General features: G+C 35.9%; 1 protein-coding gene across 3 annotated transcripts in view; it reads right to left on the bottom strand.

Moving 5' to 3' along the window:
- ASB3 (ankyrin repeat and SOCS box containing 3) overlaps window positions 1-19,337 on the bottom strand; it is a 108,190-nt gene that overhangs the window by 26,671 nt on the left and 62,182 nt on the right. For all 3 annotated transcript variants that reach the window (XM_004775686.3, XM_004775688.3, XM_004775689.3), the window contains exons 4-7: window positions 17,980-18,092; window positions 17,253-17,388; window positions 13,790-13,967; window positions 10,908-11,105 (exon numbers count right to left, since the gene is read on the bottom strand). In XM_004775686.3, coding sequence (XP_004775743.1) covers window positions 10,908-11,105; window positions 13,790-13,967; window positions 17,253-17,388; window positions 17,980-18,092 — 625 coding nt within the window. The remainder of the gene's footprint in view (window positions 1-10,907; window positions 11,106-13,789; window positions 13,968-17,252; window positions 17,389-17,979; window positions 18,093-19,337) is intronic.

Below are 19,337 nucleotides of genomic sequence, written 5' to 3' on the forward strand. Positions count from 1 at the left end.
ATAGTATATGTTACCATTAATAATTAATTAAAATTAATTAAAATAAAACAACAATTAAAATAAAACATAATAGGGGATACCTGGCTGACTCAGTCAATGGGACATGCAACTCTTGACCCCAGGGTCATGAGTTTAAGCCCCACGTTGGGTGTGGAGCTTACTTTAAGAAATAAATAAGTAGAGGGGCGCCTGGGTGGCTCAGCGGATTAAGCCACTGCCTTCGGCTCAGGTCATGATCTCAGTGTCCTGGGATTGAGCCCCGCATCGGGCTCTCTGCTCAGCAGGGAGCCTGCTTCCCCCTCTGTCTCTACCTGCCTCTCTGCCTACTTGTGCTCTCTCTCTGTCAAATAAAATAAATAAAGTCTTTAAAAAAAAAAAAGAAAGAAAGAAATAAGTAGAATAGTAAAAAAAAATAATAATAAGTAGAATAGAATAGAGTAAGTATAAATCTTGGGAATTTATCCAAGACAAAAAGAAATTATATCCTATTTGTACAACATTAACCATAGCACTATCTGTAACAGACTTCAAAAACAAAGAAATTACCTGTTTAACAACATAATAGTGGATAAGTACAAAATATGATACAGTCATCAAAAACTGCAATTCTGATGGCCCTGTGACCACATCTTAAAAACTATGCTTTAAGTTTAACTCTCTCAAAGCTTAGTAAATAACTATGTACACAACTGTGGAAGAAAATATGTAATAAAATCATTCTCTCAGGGTACTTGGGTGGCTCAATCAGCTTAGCACTTCCCTTGAGCTCAAGTCATGATCTCACAATCCTGAAATGGAGCCCCGCATTGGGCTCTCTGCTCAGCGGGGAGTCTGCTTCACCCTCTCCTTCTCATTCTCTCTCTCCCTCCTTCCCTCTCACTCTTCTCTCCCTCAAGTAAATAAATTAAAACCTTAAAAAAAAAAAATCATTCTCCCTTTGCACATGGCATTAATGCTATATTAAACAACTATAAATACAAAAAATATTTTATTAATCACAATATCATGGAATTTAAGTAAATAAGAGCATAAAAATTATAGATAAAACAAATACAAAATGTTTAAGCCACTGTCATGTGAAACCAACTACTTCTGAGGATTTATGCATATAATTTGAAATCAAAATTTTAAAGCAGTAAACTTTAATAAGCAGTAAATAGCAACAAATAGTGGTAAACAAGTAAACTGTTACCTAATCTATGTGTATTTTTATAAATCCATGTCCTCTAATCTCCAGTTTGTGCTTTTCTTTAGTTAAAACCTTAAACAGTATCTGCTTTATTTTTAGTTATTTACATAGCAATTGGAAAAGAAAAACTGAGGGGCATTTGGGTGGCAGGGTCAGTTGAGCACCTGACCCTTGGTTTCAGCTCAGGTAGTGATCTCTGAGCTGATCCGAAGACTGAGCCCCTGATGGAGGCTCAGCATTGCATTCTGCACTCATTGTGAGTCTGTGAGTCTGCTTGGGACTCTCTTTCTCTCCCTCTGCCCCTCCCCACTGTGGTCTTTCTCTCTCTCAAACAAATAAATAAATCTTTAAAAAAAAAATTAAAAGGAAAATCAATAATTCTAAAATTTTTTAAAAAGGATTTACCTGGGTGGCTCAGTGGGTTAAAGCCCCTTCCTTCGGCTCAGGTCATGATCCCAGGGTCCTAGGATCGAGCCCCACATGAGGCTCTCTGCTCAGCAGGGAGCCTGCTTCCCTTCTCTCTCTCTGCCTGTTTCTCTGCCTGCTTGTGATCTCTGTCAAATAAATAAATAAAATCTTAAAAAAAAAAGATTTATTTATTTGAGAGAGAGAAGAAGACAGAGAGATTGTGTGGTGGGGGCAGTGGGGACAGTAGGGGGAGAGGGTGAGAGTCTTGAGCAGACTCCACGCTGCAGGCAGAGCCCAACATGGGGCTGGATCTCACAGCCCTGAACTGAAAACAAGAATGGGATGCTCAACCATTTCTCCCACCCAAGCACCCCTCTAAAATTTCTTCATAAAAATTAAAACCTTTTTGCCTGCCTACCATGTTGCTATTTGTTCCTGATTTGAAGTCCATCATTCATATTACTGTTCTTGAAAATAGCCCTGTAGGTATATATTTTTTCCTTTGGTTCTTTTCAGATAAAAGAAGGCTGAGAGATTTGCTGGCAGCAGTCTTGCACTACAAAAAATGCTGAAGAATATACTTCTGATTGATGGCTCTAAACAGTTATCACCAATTTATTTCAACCACTTTGACCTCATTTGACTAGGCTCTCATTATTTTGCCTGCAGTTATTACTTGCTGATTCCACTATAGAATAGACAAGCTACACATGGACTGTTGAACGAGTTCCAATAAATATGTAGGTAAACTATGAGAAAACTGCCTCACTACAAGTGTGATATATAATTCTCAAGAAGCCTGGCAATTTTCAAGGCATGAGTGTTTACATGTGCAATTCAGGGACTGGTTGAATTCTTCCCTCAAGTGCTCTGAAGCCATCAACAGCTTAACCACTGATAACTTTAGCTCTTAATGATTTAGTTCTTGAAACACACTTTTGCTACAGAATACAAAGGTAAATGAGAATCCTAAATGCAAGCTATTAGAGTAAGTGCTACAGATGGGTTCCCTAGCCATTTTCTATTCAGAAAAAAACTATAAAACAATTAGTGACTTTCTCATTAAAATTTTAATATAGCACCCAGACATGTGGCTCCTGCTAAGAAAATTTTAAGAACAATGCCTAAAGATAAACCATTCATCTCTAAAATGTGGGAGGAACATACACGCATATAATTCTTTAAAACAAGAAATTTTAATGAGTATTTATTCTATACTACGCACTATGTTAAATGTGTTACATGGGAAATTTGCCTTAATTCCCACAAGAACCCTAAGAAGTAAGTTATACTATTATCTCCATTCTAGACACAAAAACTGTGACGCTTAGTCACACAACTGGTAACTGGTAGAACTGGTATAATATCAAACCAAAATCTACCAGTGAGTATATACCAGTGAATCTACCAGTGAATACAGCAAATATATGAAATATTGCTTCTCTATTATGAAAACTGAATGCTTCATGAAATAGTTAAATCAAATTGAGGAATATTTTAAGGCCAAACCTATGTTTCCCAAAGTATGTTCCAAGGAACACAAGACCCTGAAAATGATCCATATGACTAAGGCTCCATGATGAAAATATTTGAGAAATCCTATACGGTATACACTGAGGTCAGAAAAGAGAGAACTATAGAATGAACTTATTTTTTAAAATAATGCAAGAAAAAAAATAATAAATAAAGTATGCTAGTCACATTTTCAAATTAAATGCCAAAACACCTTCTTCAACCTCTGGACACATCTCAGAAGCAGTATTGTGTTTTTCCCCCAAGAAGTATTTTTTGTTTAAGATTACTTATTTGAGAGAGGAGAGAGAGTATGAGAACAGGAGGAAGGGCAGAGGGAGAGGGAGAACCAAGATTCTGAACCAAGATCAAGAGTCGGACACTTAACTGACTGAGCCAACCACACACCCCAGAAGAATTTTCTTTAAAATTAAAGACATGGATCTGTAAAAAAGAAAATCATGGGCCCCACATGGCATCACCTGGGTTAAGGCCTCAAGTCAGTAAGCTAAGACTTAAAACATAACCTAACTGCAGTTTCAACTCCGTAAGGAATGTGACCTTTAACCAGTCAACATGGAATTTCCTGGTCAATATTGGAAAATACTGAGGGACTCTTCCAACCCCTTAGGAGGCCAACGTTGTCTAAACAGTGCATTCATTTCTTGATAGTCAGTTCCTGTCTTCTTTTTTTTATGCTCTCTCTTTGCCTTTAAAAACCTTTCTTTAGTCTAGTTCAGTGGTGATTCCCTCTACTGGCTAGACAGGATGCCACCGGATTCATAAATTGTTTAATAAAGCCAATTAAGATCTTCAAATTTACTCAGTTGAGTTTTTTAACAGGTCCAATTGTTAATCTGAAAATAATAAAGAGATTTTAAAATCTTCAAAAAGTCTTTAAACACAGGAACAAAAGTTCAGATCGTGGTCTCAGGGTTGTGAGATCAAGCCCCGTATCGGGCTTTGTGCTCTACAGAAGTCTGTGTTTGCCCTGGATTCTTTTCCTCTCCCTCTGCCCTGTTTTCAGACTTCTCAAACTTGTGTAAACTCATTCTCTTCTTTAGAATTCATAGACATCACCATAAGAAAAATTCTTGGAAACCTTTCAGGAAAAAAACTTAGTGAACCTTGCTTAACTCTGTGTTTCCGAAACTTAATTAACTATAGAAACCCCTGTGTCCTATGTAATATCTATTAATGACCCACAGAATTAACATCCTACAAAAACACTTTGGAAAACCCAGCTCTAAACATCTTCCAATTATCAGCCTTGTGTTAGGACAAGAGCACACTCCTAAAAGGTTTATGTGACCACCTAGTACCACATTTATAGTCCCTTCTCTAACAAAACTACCATTTATATGGCAAATAATAAACATAAAATGAAGTGGATGATCATAAAACTTTGTCAGCATGCCCTGAGCTTTTGGGGAAGCTATTAAGAAAGCCTCAAATATATGTGTAAACCCAGAAACACAAGGAACTTATGTTCTAAATGAGCTTATCACATACCATTGAGCAACAATAGACCCTAGGGCTTAGATAATCTTTGGTGAAAATACAGATTACATGGAAATAAGCATGTTAAGTCCCCTAACACTTAAAACAAATTTTCTCTCAAACCCCAATGAAGAACTGGAAAACTCTTGAAAAGCCTATGAATTAAAAAGAAATAGTCCATCTTATTTAACATGAATATCAAGAGCTAACTGACACATTAAGAGAATGCATGTTATAAAATAGTGGAAATCAACAGATAATAGGGAGGAGAAGTTTAAAAACTAAAAAAACAATGCCTAGGCCTTATTTTTAGGGATTGTACCCTTTTTATCATTCTGGTCTTTGAAATTCAAAAATGTATACAGAAACATTATCCTGATAACAGAAGCACAGTAAAAGGAAATTCAACATAACAAGAATTATTTTAAACAACTAAAAACAGACAAACATCTTGATTATTTTATGTCCAATTAGCCAACAAAACATCTAACCAACTTATTGGCTGAATTATCAAAAGGTCACATAATAAGTTTTACTGAATGGCTCTCCACTAACAGTTGAAAACAAAATGAAGACATTAGGTCCTGTCAGGTGTACCCATGTGTGATATGATGATGAGATTGGACACAATTTCTATAAAACTAATGTGATAACAATGATCAGTATCAATTAAAAAGACAAAAATCTAGTCAGTTAAGCCATGATCATGTTCTACAATCATCTATAAAAGGCAATAACGCTTGCTCAAATTGTACTGAAATGTTTAAGTTTCCCTAGTTCTTCACCCATTCGTTAAAAGAAGTCTTTTTCTTATATCTTCTCATTTGAATTGAATTACTTAACCATGCTTTTGAAAGATGCTTTCATGTCACTGCAGCTGTTAACTTCTTAGCCCCAAAGAACAAGACTGCTTTTTGTACAGTGACGGAGGAGACACCTTTCCATCATTCCTAACTGTGGTGAGAAGAGCTAAAGATCATTGCTTCAAATAGAAGTTTATCCTCTCTCAAAGGGATAAAGAACAAAAATGTTTAGAATCCTGAGCTAAAAAGTTAACTTGGCTGAATAAAACATAAAACAATAAAGAAAGGAAAACTCAAGGGGTGCCTAGGTGGCTCAGTGGGTTAAGCCTCTGCCTTTGGCTCGGGTCATGATCCCAGGGTCCTGGGATCAAGTCCCGCACCGGGCTCTCTGCTCAGCGGGGAGCCTGCTTCCTCCTCTCTCTGCCTGCCTCTCTGCCTACTTGTGATCTCTGTCAAATAAATAAATAAATTCTTAAAAAAAAAAAAAAAACAACAATTAAGAAAGGAAAACTTAAGGGGTGCCTGGGTGACTCAGTGGGTTAAGCCTCTGCCTTCAGCTCAGGTCATGATCTCAGGGTCCTGGGATCGAGCACTGCATCGGGCTCTCTGCTTAGCAGGGAGCTTGCTTCCCTCTCTCTCTGCCTGACTCTCTGCCTACTTGTGATCTCTCTCTCTCTCTGTCAAATAAATAAATAAAATCTTTAAAAAAATAAAAAAAGGAAAACTTAAAACCCAGAGCCATTATTTATATTTATTATTTTCATCACCTTTCAATATTCATTGGACTATTCATAAAAGCAGATGAAAATTTACTGAAACACAACAGGCCAAAAGTGCAAGGGCCACAAATACTAAATTTCTCAGAGAAATGCTAAAAACTATCAAAAAACACACAAATGCAAAAAACAAACTAAAATTATAAGAACATATGGTTGCCATAAAAATAAAATTTCAAAACTTATCACCACTAAACCTAGATCATTATCTTACCAAATCTCTGAAAATTTGAATATTTAATAATAATTAATTTCAGAAAACAGAGTCTTCCAAGTTAACTCAAATTCTTATTAATAGTTGATAAATGGAGTAAAGGAAACTCATATATTGTTTTATTATGGAACAAAAGCATATAATAGTTATTTTAAATGAAAATTATATTCAATTATCCTGGCTTTTTAAATGGTAACTTAAATTGTTTTAATTAATTTTTAAGTGTGTGACTATAGAGAATCCAAATCTTTTTTTCTTTTTTTTCTTTTAAGTGATCTCTACATGCAACATGGGGCTTGAGCTCATGACCCTGAGATCAAGAGTAGCACATTCTTCCATCTGAGCAGCCAGGTGCCCCTGAGAATCGAAATTTTAAGATGCTATACTTGCTAAAAGAAATAACAACAGATTAACAAATTCTCCTATTTTGATTTTTTCCTCCAGACACCTGGCTATTTTACCCTCTTCATATACTAAAACAAAACCTATTGGGAGAATGACACTTTCCTTGCTTGATCAGCAAAGTTTTATATGGAATTCCAAAATAATCAAATGATTCTCACATTGCATGTACAGTGATTGACATGTAAACTAAGAGCAGGCATTTATTAGCTAATATAAATGTACAGATTTTAAAGTTTAACTGATATTGTTTTCTAGATAAAAGGAAGATGGCAGGGAGAAAAAAATTAGCCTTAGTATTTTTTTATTATGTACCCAAAATTATGCAATGTACTATACTTAAGTCAACTCTTTCATATACACACATTAAATGTGAGCATAGGTGATTATGATGCTACTATCGCTTAGATTTAGTCCTTTCTGAAAGGCTTCCCTTTCAGTTAAATTCCCCACAAAGCAGGTAATAATGGCAAAGATGTCTCAAAATTAATCTATTGCAATGGATCTCAAGCAAACAAATGAAAAGTAGAAAGACTAGGAGAATGTACCCTCATAAAATAGGTATTTTGATGTTTTAAGCTTTTCCCCATAGGCTAACAAGTAATATCTTCGAGTGACTTTTCTCACTGAAAAACCTACCTTGCTAATTAAGAACACATTTGGTCCAATTACAAGTTCCCACAAGGGAGAGGAAAAAAAAAATAGCTGATAAGCCCTTTTAAAGCCACCAAACCAGATTTCAGTTGTGGTCTAGAGGGTTACTTCACAGAGCAAAATTGCCACGAGTAGCAAAAATCAAGCTTGTTAGCCCATGTTTATGACCAAGGACCACTGTATAGCACACTGCTGCTGCTTTACCTTCAGTTTTCAGCCATATGATTATTTTTGAGCACACTTTTTGTTACTGTTTTTTTGCTTCATCCTTTATCGATCTACTGAGCTTCCTAAATCCATAAATGTGTATTTTTTATCAAATGCTGGGAAGCTTTTGGCTATTATGAGTTCATATAATTTTCCTGCAACAATCTCTTTTTCTTCTTCTGGACTCTAATGATATCAACGTTAACCTGCTGATACTGTCCCACAGGACACTGAGGCTCTGTCCTTTTTTATTTCTCCCAATTTTTCTCTCTGTTCTTCTCTTTGGATAATTTCTATTGGCTTATCATCAAGTTAACGTCAGTTCCATTCCGCTATGCAGCCCATTCAGAGAAATTTTCATTTCAGATATTATATTTTCCAGTTATAAAATCTCCACATGGTTCCTCTTTTACAGTTTTTATTTCTCACTTGAGAATTTCTATCTTTCATTTATTTCAAGTATGTTTACCTTAAATAGCACATTATAACAGCTGTTTTCAATTACTTGACATTTCCAAAAGCTGAATTATCTCAGGTTTGACACCTGTTAATTCTTTTCCCTTGAGAACTGGGCATAGTTTATTGGTTCCTCACATGACAAGTAATTTTAGACTATATCCTAGATATTGTGATGTTACTGTTGTATAGGTTCTGTGTCCTGTGTCCTATATTAGTCCTTTGAAGAATACTGATTTTAGCTTGTTTATTTTAGCAGGCATATAACCTAGTAAGTTCAGACTACAATTTGTTTCACCTTCCACAGACTGTAGTTGCAATGTCAATTCAGTTCTCAAAGCCTTTATTATGCCATTTTGGGTCTGGTCCCATCAAATGTGCCATTAAGGGGTTACTCTGAGACTTGGGTGACAGTTTAAATCTTGTTTTCAGCAATCTGGGCCTGTCATTCAAAGCTTGGAGTGACCTTGGGACATATGCAGATGCATACCGAGAATCAGAGAGAACCCTTCTCCAGCTCTCTCTTCTCCAGAATTCCCCTCACACTCTCTGTCCCATAAGGCTCAATTTACCTGATTCTTCAGGCAGAAAAACTTTATTTTAAGGTGTTTCAGGGTTAACACGCCACTATGTCATATGGTTTAATTCAAACAACACTTAGAAGCTGATGAGGGATGAGCTTAGCTGCTCTTTCTCCAGAAGGTAAACTGAAGGCCAGAGAAGACTATCATCATATTGGACAAACACATAAAAACTATACAAAACCATTATATTCCAATATAATTTTTTACAAGTTCAATTCTGACCTAATAATAAAATATAATGGACTTAGATACATATAAAGAAAGACAACTGAAACAACTAAAGTTACCCATGCAGCCCTACTGAAGAAAAACTAGAAGTGTTTAGAAAGATAAAACTTGAAGGGATACACAACACACTACTATGAAATCATGAAAGTAATGCATAAAGTAGGTCCCAGATACTCAGATTCACCCAGGCCCCAAATATTCAGACTACAATATATACCTGGAAGCTTACATTCAGAATAAATAAGATTAACTACTATTTTACACAGCAAATGTTTAAAAATGGTAGACTGAAAAGCTTGGAAAATAATTTTTTTTTTTTTAGAAAATAAATTTTTGATACACATTTCAATTAAATAGTGGTGAGCTATCCATAATAGTGAATTCAGGAGAGCCAATGAAATTTGGGGCATGCCTACAACCTCTTCTGTATCATTAAAAACAAGAATGTCGGGGTGCCTGGGTGGCTCTGTGGGTTAAGCCTCTGCCTTTGGCTCGGGTCATGATCTCAGGTTCCTAGGGTAGAGCCCCGCAGGGCTCTCTGCTCAGCAGGAGGCCTGCTTCCCCCCTCTCTCTCTCTGCCTGCCTCTCTACCTACTTGGGATCTCTCTCCAATACATAAATAAAATCTTAAAAAAAACAAACCAAGATTGTCTATCTGCACAACTTATTCCATTAATGTATGGACCCTACATATTACTCTATGGTTTTTCTTGCACTTGGCCTCATTCTTACTATCTATTTTAAAACCTCAGGAGTCTGACAGACAAGTACTGGCCAGAAGCTAATAAAACAGCAGTAATTCTTCATTTATTCTACTTCACAGGATCATAGAAGATTAGCAGAACAAATATTTTAAGACTTTTTAATTACCCTACTCACATAAAGAAATGTCACATACTAAATACATTAAAAGTACAATAATATTTACAAAACTAAAGTTTCATTTTTAGGCTAATAACAAGTCTTAAAAATTTCAAATGGTTAAAAAAAAAACTGAAATAAAATCAATGCCTTACTTGATAAAGTCATTTTAAATTCTTTTTTCATCCCCCAGCTTTATTAAAGTATTACTGACAGAAAAGATTTTATTTAAAACATACAACATAATAATCTCATAAATATACACACTGTGAAAGGATTTCCCCCACAAAAAATTAACACATCCATCATGTCACGTTTATCATTTTCTTTTTTTAGTGAGAAAATTTAAGTTCTACTCTGTTAGCAAATTTCAATTATATAATACAATGTTATCAACTATAGTCACCATGTTATACATTAGATCCTCAGGCCTTACTCATCATACAACTAATGTTTATCTTAATTTTTGAATTGTTTTGAAAACCAAGAATTAGCAGAGAAATCCTGCACTTACTTTATTTTTTTAATATTTTAATTTTAAGTAGTCTCTAGACCCAACGTGAGGCTTAAACCCACAATCCTGAGATCAAGAGTTGTATGCTCCACCAACTGAGCCAGCCAGGTGCCCACCCTGCATTTACTTTAATACACTGAAAATATTCTCTAAAGTGGCTACAATGAAAATATAATCCAGGTCTTGGGCGCCTGGGTGGCTCAGTGGGTTAAGCCTCTGCCTTCGGCTCAGGTCATGATCTCAGGGTCCTGGGATCGAGGCCCGCATCGGGCTCTCTGTTCAGCAGGGAGTCCGCTTCTCACTCTCTCTGCCTGCCTCTCTGCCTACTTGTGATCTCTCTCTCTCTATTTCAAATAAATAAATAAAATCTTTAAAAATATATATATATATAATCCAGGTCTAAAAAGAGAAGAGAAAAAAATCTCTGACGTTATCACTTCATTTTCACAATACTTTGATGGAACAAAGTACATCACAGAGGGTTATTTATTTGTTAAGTCAACAATTTAGCATATGAGATATTAAGTTTCATCATAAAAGAAAATCACTTGGAAATACTTCTCCATACAAAAAAGAATAAAAACAACAAATATACATACTCCTTTTGGAAAGCCATACACATGGGAGAACTGAATCCAAAGACGAGGCACATCTGGGCTTCAGGGCTGTAGCCATGCTGGAGTAACATTTCTAGGCATTCCTCATGCCCTCCAAATACTGCTGAGTAAACAGGACTCACTTTGTCTGGCCCAGTGTCACAAACCCGGTTGGTAAGTGGTATTAACAAGTCCAAGATTCTGTAACAACACAAATTCAGGAGCATTTAATGTTTTTACACATACATGAGTGCAGGCAACATTTCTATAGCACATATTTTAAGAGTCACCCACTGATTGATGTAAAGTCTTTGTCTTCTACCTACATTAATTACAGGCTGTACACTCCAAAATGTTACCCTTACTATTGTTGCTTTATACAAAAGTCCTCACATCTATCTAAAACAGAATTTAATCTTTTTACCATAAGTAAATATGAAACAGGCTATACTTTTTTTTCCCACTATTTATCTTGTCAGCACCATCACCCTACTCTTCCCAATTCAAATTTTGTTAGCTATTTTAGGATCTAATAATTAAAAACTTCATTATACCATATATGAACTTATATCAAGAAAATAATTTCCTTTCTTTTTTTAAAATAAACTTCTCTTTTTTAAAATAAACTAAAATCTTATTTTTCTAATTAGTAAGAATTTTTAAGTACGGTGAGTGCCATGAAATGAACAGTATTTTCATAAGGGAGAAATAAGAATTCTTTTTTTTTTAAGATTTTATTTATTTCTTTGAGAGAGAGCACAAGCAAGTGAGGGAACAAGGGCGGGGAGGGATTGGGCACAAGCAGGGGGAGACAGAGGTGCAGAGGGAGAGGGAGAAGCAGATTCCCCACTGAGTAGGGAGCCCAATGTGGAGCTCCATCCCAAGACCCTGAGATCATGACCTGAGCCAAAGCCAGATGCTTAACTGACTAAGCCCACCAGGTGCCCCAAGAAATAAAAATTGTTGCTAAAATATTCTATTCTCTGAAAAGAATATGAGCTCTTTATTTTTTTATTATTATTTTTTAAGTTTGTTTATTTTTTTGTCAGAGAGAGAGACAGCAAGAGAGGGAATACAAGCAGGGGGAATGGGAGAGGGAGAAGCAGGCTCGCCACTGAGCAGGAAGCCCGATGTGGGGCTTGACCCCAGGACCCTAGGATCATGACTTGAACTAAAGGCAGACGCCTAAGGACTGAGCCACCAAGGCGCCCCAGAATATGAGCTCTTTAAACACTAACGTAGATTTCTAGAGAAACTGGTAGCTAAATAGAGGAACTTCTTAAGAAAATAATTAAAACCTAAGTCCTTAGATTATTTGTAAACCTACCTCCAGGATTCAGCTAGAAAGGAAGAACTAGTCTACTCTTCTAAAATTAAAAATAAAACTGTAGGGATAAGGTCAGCCATGAAATCCCCCCTTTCTGGGAAAAGAAAGGCAGGGCTACTCCAAAGCTCCTTTCTTTTTGTAATGTAGGCTTAAGATGTTAACATTTAAGTAGAAATTAATACTCACAGAAGGGGTTATATTAGAAAACTGTAATGACAAACAGAATTCCCAAAATTGAGGGCAAATCCCAAGTGGGTTTTGGTATCAATTTAAAGATCCCAGTATAATTATACCTAACACTTAGGTTTAAATAAATCAAGAATTTTAAGAAAAAATACCTAACCTTAAAACCCAAGTATTCTGTTAAAATAAATAACCTGTTTAATGTCCCTTAATAAATGTGTTTAATTTTTAAAAATGGGTTGGAAAAATTATACAAGGTGCAAAAATACTTACAAATACCTTTGAGGAATTAGTAAAATATCGTGCCACCTTGTGGCATAATAACCAAATTACAGAATTTGTTTTCCTACTATGTAATCACACTAAAGTAATGATGATTTCCACTACTACTTTTTAAATTAAATAACAGTAACAACTATAAAACTATTATTTTAGAATTACAACTCTAAAGACTTCAGGCATATATTTTTTAAAAGTATTCATTGTCAATTTATGTTAAGATGGGCGAACCAAATTCTCATAGGTATAATCAGGTTATTAGCTTCTAAGATTCCTGGAACCCCCCATTTCAAAGAGTTCCAATTTCTTTACGTCTTCCTCTCTCCAGAAAATAGCAAAAATTCCATAAGAACTTCTGGCTAAGAAAGAAGAGTAACAGGAGCAAGGAAGAGTACCAAGCTGGACTTGAGATTATAAAGGGAAGTCTAGTCAAAGGATTCAAAATGGAGAGAACTTCCCAGCTCACATAAAAGAAAGACTCGACCTAAAAGGGGTTACAAATTCAAAAGCTTTCTGGGGTCAGGGAGGTTATCATAAGTAAGTTGAATAAGGTCTTCAGATCGCTAACTAAGGACACATGGGATAAAACCAGAGCAGAGTAGGAGAGCATGGCCACAGCTTGAGAAACCAGAGGAAAGAGCTAAACACCTGGAGGATGCCCCGGAACTCTGTCTCTAGCCACTCTGCTCACACTAGGAAAGTCCAAGACTAAGAGGAGCTCAGGATGGCAGAGGGGACAGATACAGGGGTGGATCTAGTCATACAGTAGGTTAGCAGAGAAGGCAATACCAAGGATTCTGCCTAGAAATAAAGGGTCTGGCCCAGAAAATTTATTCCTTATTACCTTTTTTTTTTTTAAAGATTTTATTTATTTATTTGACAGAGAGAGGGATCACAAGTAGGCAGAGAGGTAGGTTGGGGGGGGTGGGGAGCAGGTTCCCCGCTGAGCAGAGAGCCCAATGTGGGGCTCAATCCCAGGACCCTGAGATCATGACCTGAGCCAAAGGCAGAGGCTTAACCCACTGAGCCACCCAGGCACCCGTCCTTATTACCTTTTGATTATGAGACCATTTTTATTTTCTATTTTAATACTTACTTCGTATGGCCCATTTGTGCAGCTGCATGAATAGGTAACTGCCAATTGTCCTCATTACAGTAAAGATCAGGATCTGCCCCACTGGACAGCAAAAGCTCCACACATTCTGTGTGGCCCTCTTGAGCAGCAATGAACAAGGGAGTAGCTTTGTCCAATGCTTGACAATTGACATTTGCACCTAATACAAAATACAACATTTAACAGACAATCCTAATTCATGGGGGAGAAAAGGGTGATGATTAACATAAATTTCAAAAGGGCTTTAGAGTACAATAGTTTTTCCAATCCCAGTGGATATTGCTGTATAAACATACTGATTTTCCACATTTGCTGGTAATCATTTAAATTGTTTTCACTTTTATGTTAACAAGAAAACAAGTGATTAGTACTTTAGAATTCATTTTTAAGCTAAAACAAAAATCTTATTCAATGAAGGATTCAATTCATTCCAATCTGTCCTCCAGCAAGCACTCTGTGGGCCCAATAAGTAATCACTGAAAGACAAAAAATGCAAACCAACAAATATGGAATGTCTGATTATTACAGAAAAAGATAAATACCTAAGTTATAAGAATTAATAGATGCCATTAATCAATTCAGGCTAAGATTTATGAAAAAAATTCCTGTAGATTATGATACACCTTGGGGCTATGCCTTAAAACCAACGTTGACTAGGGACACCTGGGTGGCTCAATCCTTTAAGTGTCTGCCATCAGCTCAGGTCATGATCCCAGAGCACTGGGATCTAGTCTCTCATCTGCTTCCTTGCTCAGTGGGGAGCCTGGTTTTCCCTCTGGCTCCTGCTCCCCCTCCTTGTGTTCACCCTAACAAATAAATAAATAAAATCTTTTAAAAAAATAAAAACAAAACAAAAAAACAATGGGGTGCCTGGGTGGCTCAGTGGGTTAAGCCTCTGCCTTCAGCTCAGGTCATGATCTCAGGGTCCTGGGATCCAGCCCCATATCTGGCTCTCTGCTCAGGAGGGAGCCTGCTTCCCCTCTCTCTCTGCCTGCTTCTCTGCCTACTTGTGATTTCTCTGTCAAATAAATAAAATCTTAAAAAAAAAAAACAACCTAATTTTGACTATACTCTTCATTAAGTCCCTTTTTTGGGGACCACTCCATGATAAAACCTTATAATGAAATGAAAAATGTCTATTTAAATGGGTTTCTGAGCTGATTTTTCAAGAGCAAAAACTAATCAATTGTTTAAATGCCAGGGCATTAAGATGTAAAAAAGCTGAAAGTGACCTCACTTTTTAGGAAGGTTTTAAAAATAGCAAATCTCCCCCAATTTTTCTCATTGACAAACAGCATGTTAAGTATGCTAAGTATGGTGTTAGTACATGACTGTGAGAATTTTTAAATTTCTGGAATATGTCTCAGAGGAAAAGTTTTCTTCATCTCAAGGAAAAAAAAAAATCTTTTTGAAAGAATGTTCCATAAATGCACCTGGAATAAACCACAGGCCTAACTTAAGCTAAACTATGCAAAACATAAATACTAAGTTAAAGGGTGCGCGGAAAGTCGGAAATTCCAACTGGACACCTAACACATCCAGACAAGTAGAATGTTCTTGATCTATACAAGGGAGATGCTTCATCTACTGAAAGCTTCAGAAAGAGGGGAACACTAATCACTGAGAAAAGATTAAGCTGAGAAAAAAATTTACTTAAGTTTCCTTTTTAAGCACTACTTCATTTTGACTGACAATTTCAAATTATCAAAAAGAATACAGAACCAGGTCCTATAAAATTATAGGTAGAAAAGTCAGAAAAATGACAGATAATTTACTAAAAGAAAAATCATTTTAGTTAGAAACATATATAGCTACATTATAAACATACCTACATACTTTTTCAATTTGCTTTTCATAACTATTCGGAGAGGAGAGGAGGAAAAAAGGAACAAAGCAAAACAAAACAGGTACCTAGCATTCTGGGAGACATGCTAGACATAGAGATAGTCATTAAGGTGCAGTTTAACCAATTTTTTTTTCTTTTTTTAATGATTTTATTTATTTATTTGACAAAGAAATAGAGAGAGCACAGGTAGGCAGAGCAGCAGGGAGAAGCAGGCTCCCCACCAAGCAGGGAGCCCAAAGCAGGGTTTGATCCCAGGACCCCAGGATCATGACCTTGGCCAAAGGCAGACACTTAACCAAATGAATCACCCAGGTGCCCCATAACCCATTTTATTCTAAATATTAGTTGCACACTAATAATTGGAACGTATAGGACTGGAAGCCATAAAATAAACTGGGACAGCATCAGGAAAGTACCACATAAAGAAGAGAAGTCACATGAGAAGACCTGATTCCAAGCCCTGATTCTGCCAGCAAATATTTTCTACATCTTTGGCAAGGCATTTAAATCAGGGTCTGGGATTCTTAATCTAAAAAAATACATGTTTAAATAATTGATTCTGGAGATTTCCACTCCACTCTAAAATTTACAGACTCAATATTTCTAACAATATCTTAATTTGGCATTTAATATTTTCTTTCTTCCAAACTTCAATTTGAGCATTTGAAGGTTTGTAAGCAGAAAGCAGAAATAAGAAAATGTGTGCTTTCTCAGTTTTGTATATTTGGAGGTAACTTTTTAAAAAGTAGGCTCCAAACCTGCAACACAGCTGTTGAACTCGTGACCCTGAGATCAAGAACTGAGCTGAGATCAAGAGTCAGAGGCTTAACCAACTGAGCCACCCAAGTGCCCCTTGGAGGTAATTCATTAAAAACGTAAGTATTATTATAGACATATATAAAAAGCCTAGGTATTAATTTTTTTTTTAACCTGGTGGCAAATCTGATATATTTCCCTTTAGCTCTTAACTATCCATGCTTCATGAGGTTAGTACTGTGAGCCCATACAGTGTTTGAAGATATCGAAAAGCCCTTACATAACAAACATTTCTGGTCACAAAAATATCATACAGCATAAGAATGCCGCCTCAACACCATCTTTTCCCACAATGCTGAATGTGTGATAATTGTCAGAGAGAAACCATTAGCAGGTTTATGTTGCTACGAACATAATAAAGAGTAAACATGCTTTCAAATAAACCCATTTAAATAATCACACAATTTATCAAAACATACAACCCAAAGGCTTAATATATAAAATAACTATCTAATAAATTAATTAAGCTTATCTAGTCTCGTGCCCTAGAAAGCTGGAACTCCTCAGGTCCCCATAAGCAAGAACAGACCCATCATTCAACTTGCCAATAAACCTGCTTTAGGGATAGATCATTATGTTCCTCCTCAGATAAATTAGTAGCTGTGCATCACATTATGTTAGTAATAGTTAGTAACCAAGCTTCTATGTAATCTTATTTACCACTAACATAAAACCATAAATTTCATAACCTGATCTATATCTGCTTAAGAATTATACTTCCTAGGAAGATACACAGTTGAAACTCAAGATCTTAACAGTGCAAGGCTAATGGATTAATCTTACCTGATGAAATAAGTATGCTCAAGCTTTCTAGCTTGCCATACTGAGCAGCCACAAATAAAGGTGTGATTCCAAAGTCATCCTGGCATTCCTTGTTTGCTCCTTTTTTAAGAAGCAATTTTATGATCTCAGCATTTTCCTAAAGCACAGATTCATATTTTAAATAGGAGAAAACAAAGAAAATAGAAGGTGTCTCTATTCTTATTGCTGTGTTTTGGGGTTTTTTAAATCCTCACTAAAGGAAAACTTTTTTTAAGTGTATGGTTCAATGAGCAGGAAGTACTAAACAATCAGATTATTCTATACCTTTAGCTAGCCCATTAAACATAAACAGATGAAACATTGATCTCTAAGAGTCATAATCCTTTTAAAGCCTACAAAACTAGTTTGCTAGCCCAAACACTAAGGAGTTACCAGTTTCTAAACACACTGCTATAAATAAAATAAGCCCTGTTCCTTATCAATTTATATCCCAAATATTCTGATGGTCTCTTAACTATGCTATCAACATATGAAAAACCTAGATAATCCCTGAAGCCCAAAGCTGCTGGAACTACCAGAGCAGTTGGCTTATTCAGAATGATCATTAGCATTTAGACTGCCTTTTCTGTACTGCACTAACCATCATAAATCACAGGCAAGTAGGAAGCAAAAACTGTATAGAACTGTCATTTTAAAAGGGTAAAACACATAATTTACATGGAAATGAAATAATAAATTCAGAGGTTACCTGAAAAGTAGCCTGGTGCAAAGCGTTCCATCCACACATAGAATGGGATCCATTAACATTTGCTCCATGTCGAAGCAAAAGCCTTAACACATCTATCTGTCCATTTTCAACAGCTGCAATACAGCAGTCAAAACAATTATTGTCAGTACAAAGGCATGTTTGTAGGACTGGACACTTTGGTGATGTTCTCATCACTTATTCACCCCGGAACTCACAATGCTCTGATCATTCCTATCAGGAAATCAAAACACATACTCCCTATACAATCCCAAAACATTTATCACAATTATCTTAGCCCAGGCCTATTAACATATACTATCGTTCTGTGGACAAACAAAATTATTTTCAAACCTATTTAAAAGACACAGACGAAATGGAAACAAGAGGCATACATTTATTCTCTCTGCTAATAAAGACAATGTTTCTGTTTTGTTAAAAATGCAAGTGGGAGAGAGGGGTGAAAGCCTCAGAAAAAATAGAAACAAGTCTCCAAAGGATTGAGAATTTTGCTGATTATCTGACCACAAATAACAATAGTCACCGTCAACCTGAAAAAGCAACACTACAAGTTTTGCATTGTAGAGATTTTTTGCCATCACAGACAATCATTGTTAAGATGTCGTTTTTGTATCAGTCAATGAAAACATAGTAAAACTCTTGTTTATTTGAAAAGAAGACTCCACATAACCTGAAGAGTATTATGAAAGAGTGGCATACCACTTACCTACAGTAACTGAAACTAATGGATCCTAACATGCTGCTAACCTAGATCCTTGAAAGAAGAGTTCGCAGGCCCACAGACACCTAAAAATCCTTTACCCTTTATACTAATTTCACCAAATTATTCCTTCTTTTATGCATCTAATTTAACATGAGCCAAAGATAGGTGTTACCTAATATCAGGTAAATACAACAATTTATAAATCTTACCTTGTGAGGAAGAACATAGGTATGATGTTACTAAGTTGATACAACACACAAGTGGGACTAAACTTCCCAGAATGTTATCTACTACAAAACTGTGCATTGAATGTGCCACTGGTTCTGGAGGACTTAGTGAAAAAACAAACACACACCAGAACAGAGGTATATAGTACATACAGAATTAAGTTCACACACAAATACACCATTAGCAAACCAGGTACACTATGAATGACGTTGCTGTGAGGCTACACAAGAAGTAATGACTTCTTGGAATTATAAGTTTGGGGAAATATCAGTATATATAAGAAAGAAAACAGATGTGTATAAGAAGGTCTGACTTAATGTGCTTGGTATTGAGAAAAGAGATTTGAAAAACAAGTACGATTTTTTAAATTTTATTTATTTATTTTATTTTTTAAAATTTAATTATTTTA

The sequence above is a fragment of the Mustela putorius genome, unplaced genomic scaffold (assembly GCF_011764305.1).
Source record: "Mustela putorius furo isolate JIRA1106 unplaced genomic scaffold, ASM1176430v1.1 tig00000224_pilon_pilon_pilon, whole genome shotgun sequence".
NCBI lineage: Eukaryota > Metazoa > Chordata > Mammalia > Carnivora > Mustelidae > Mustela > Mustela putorius.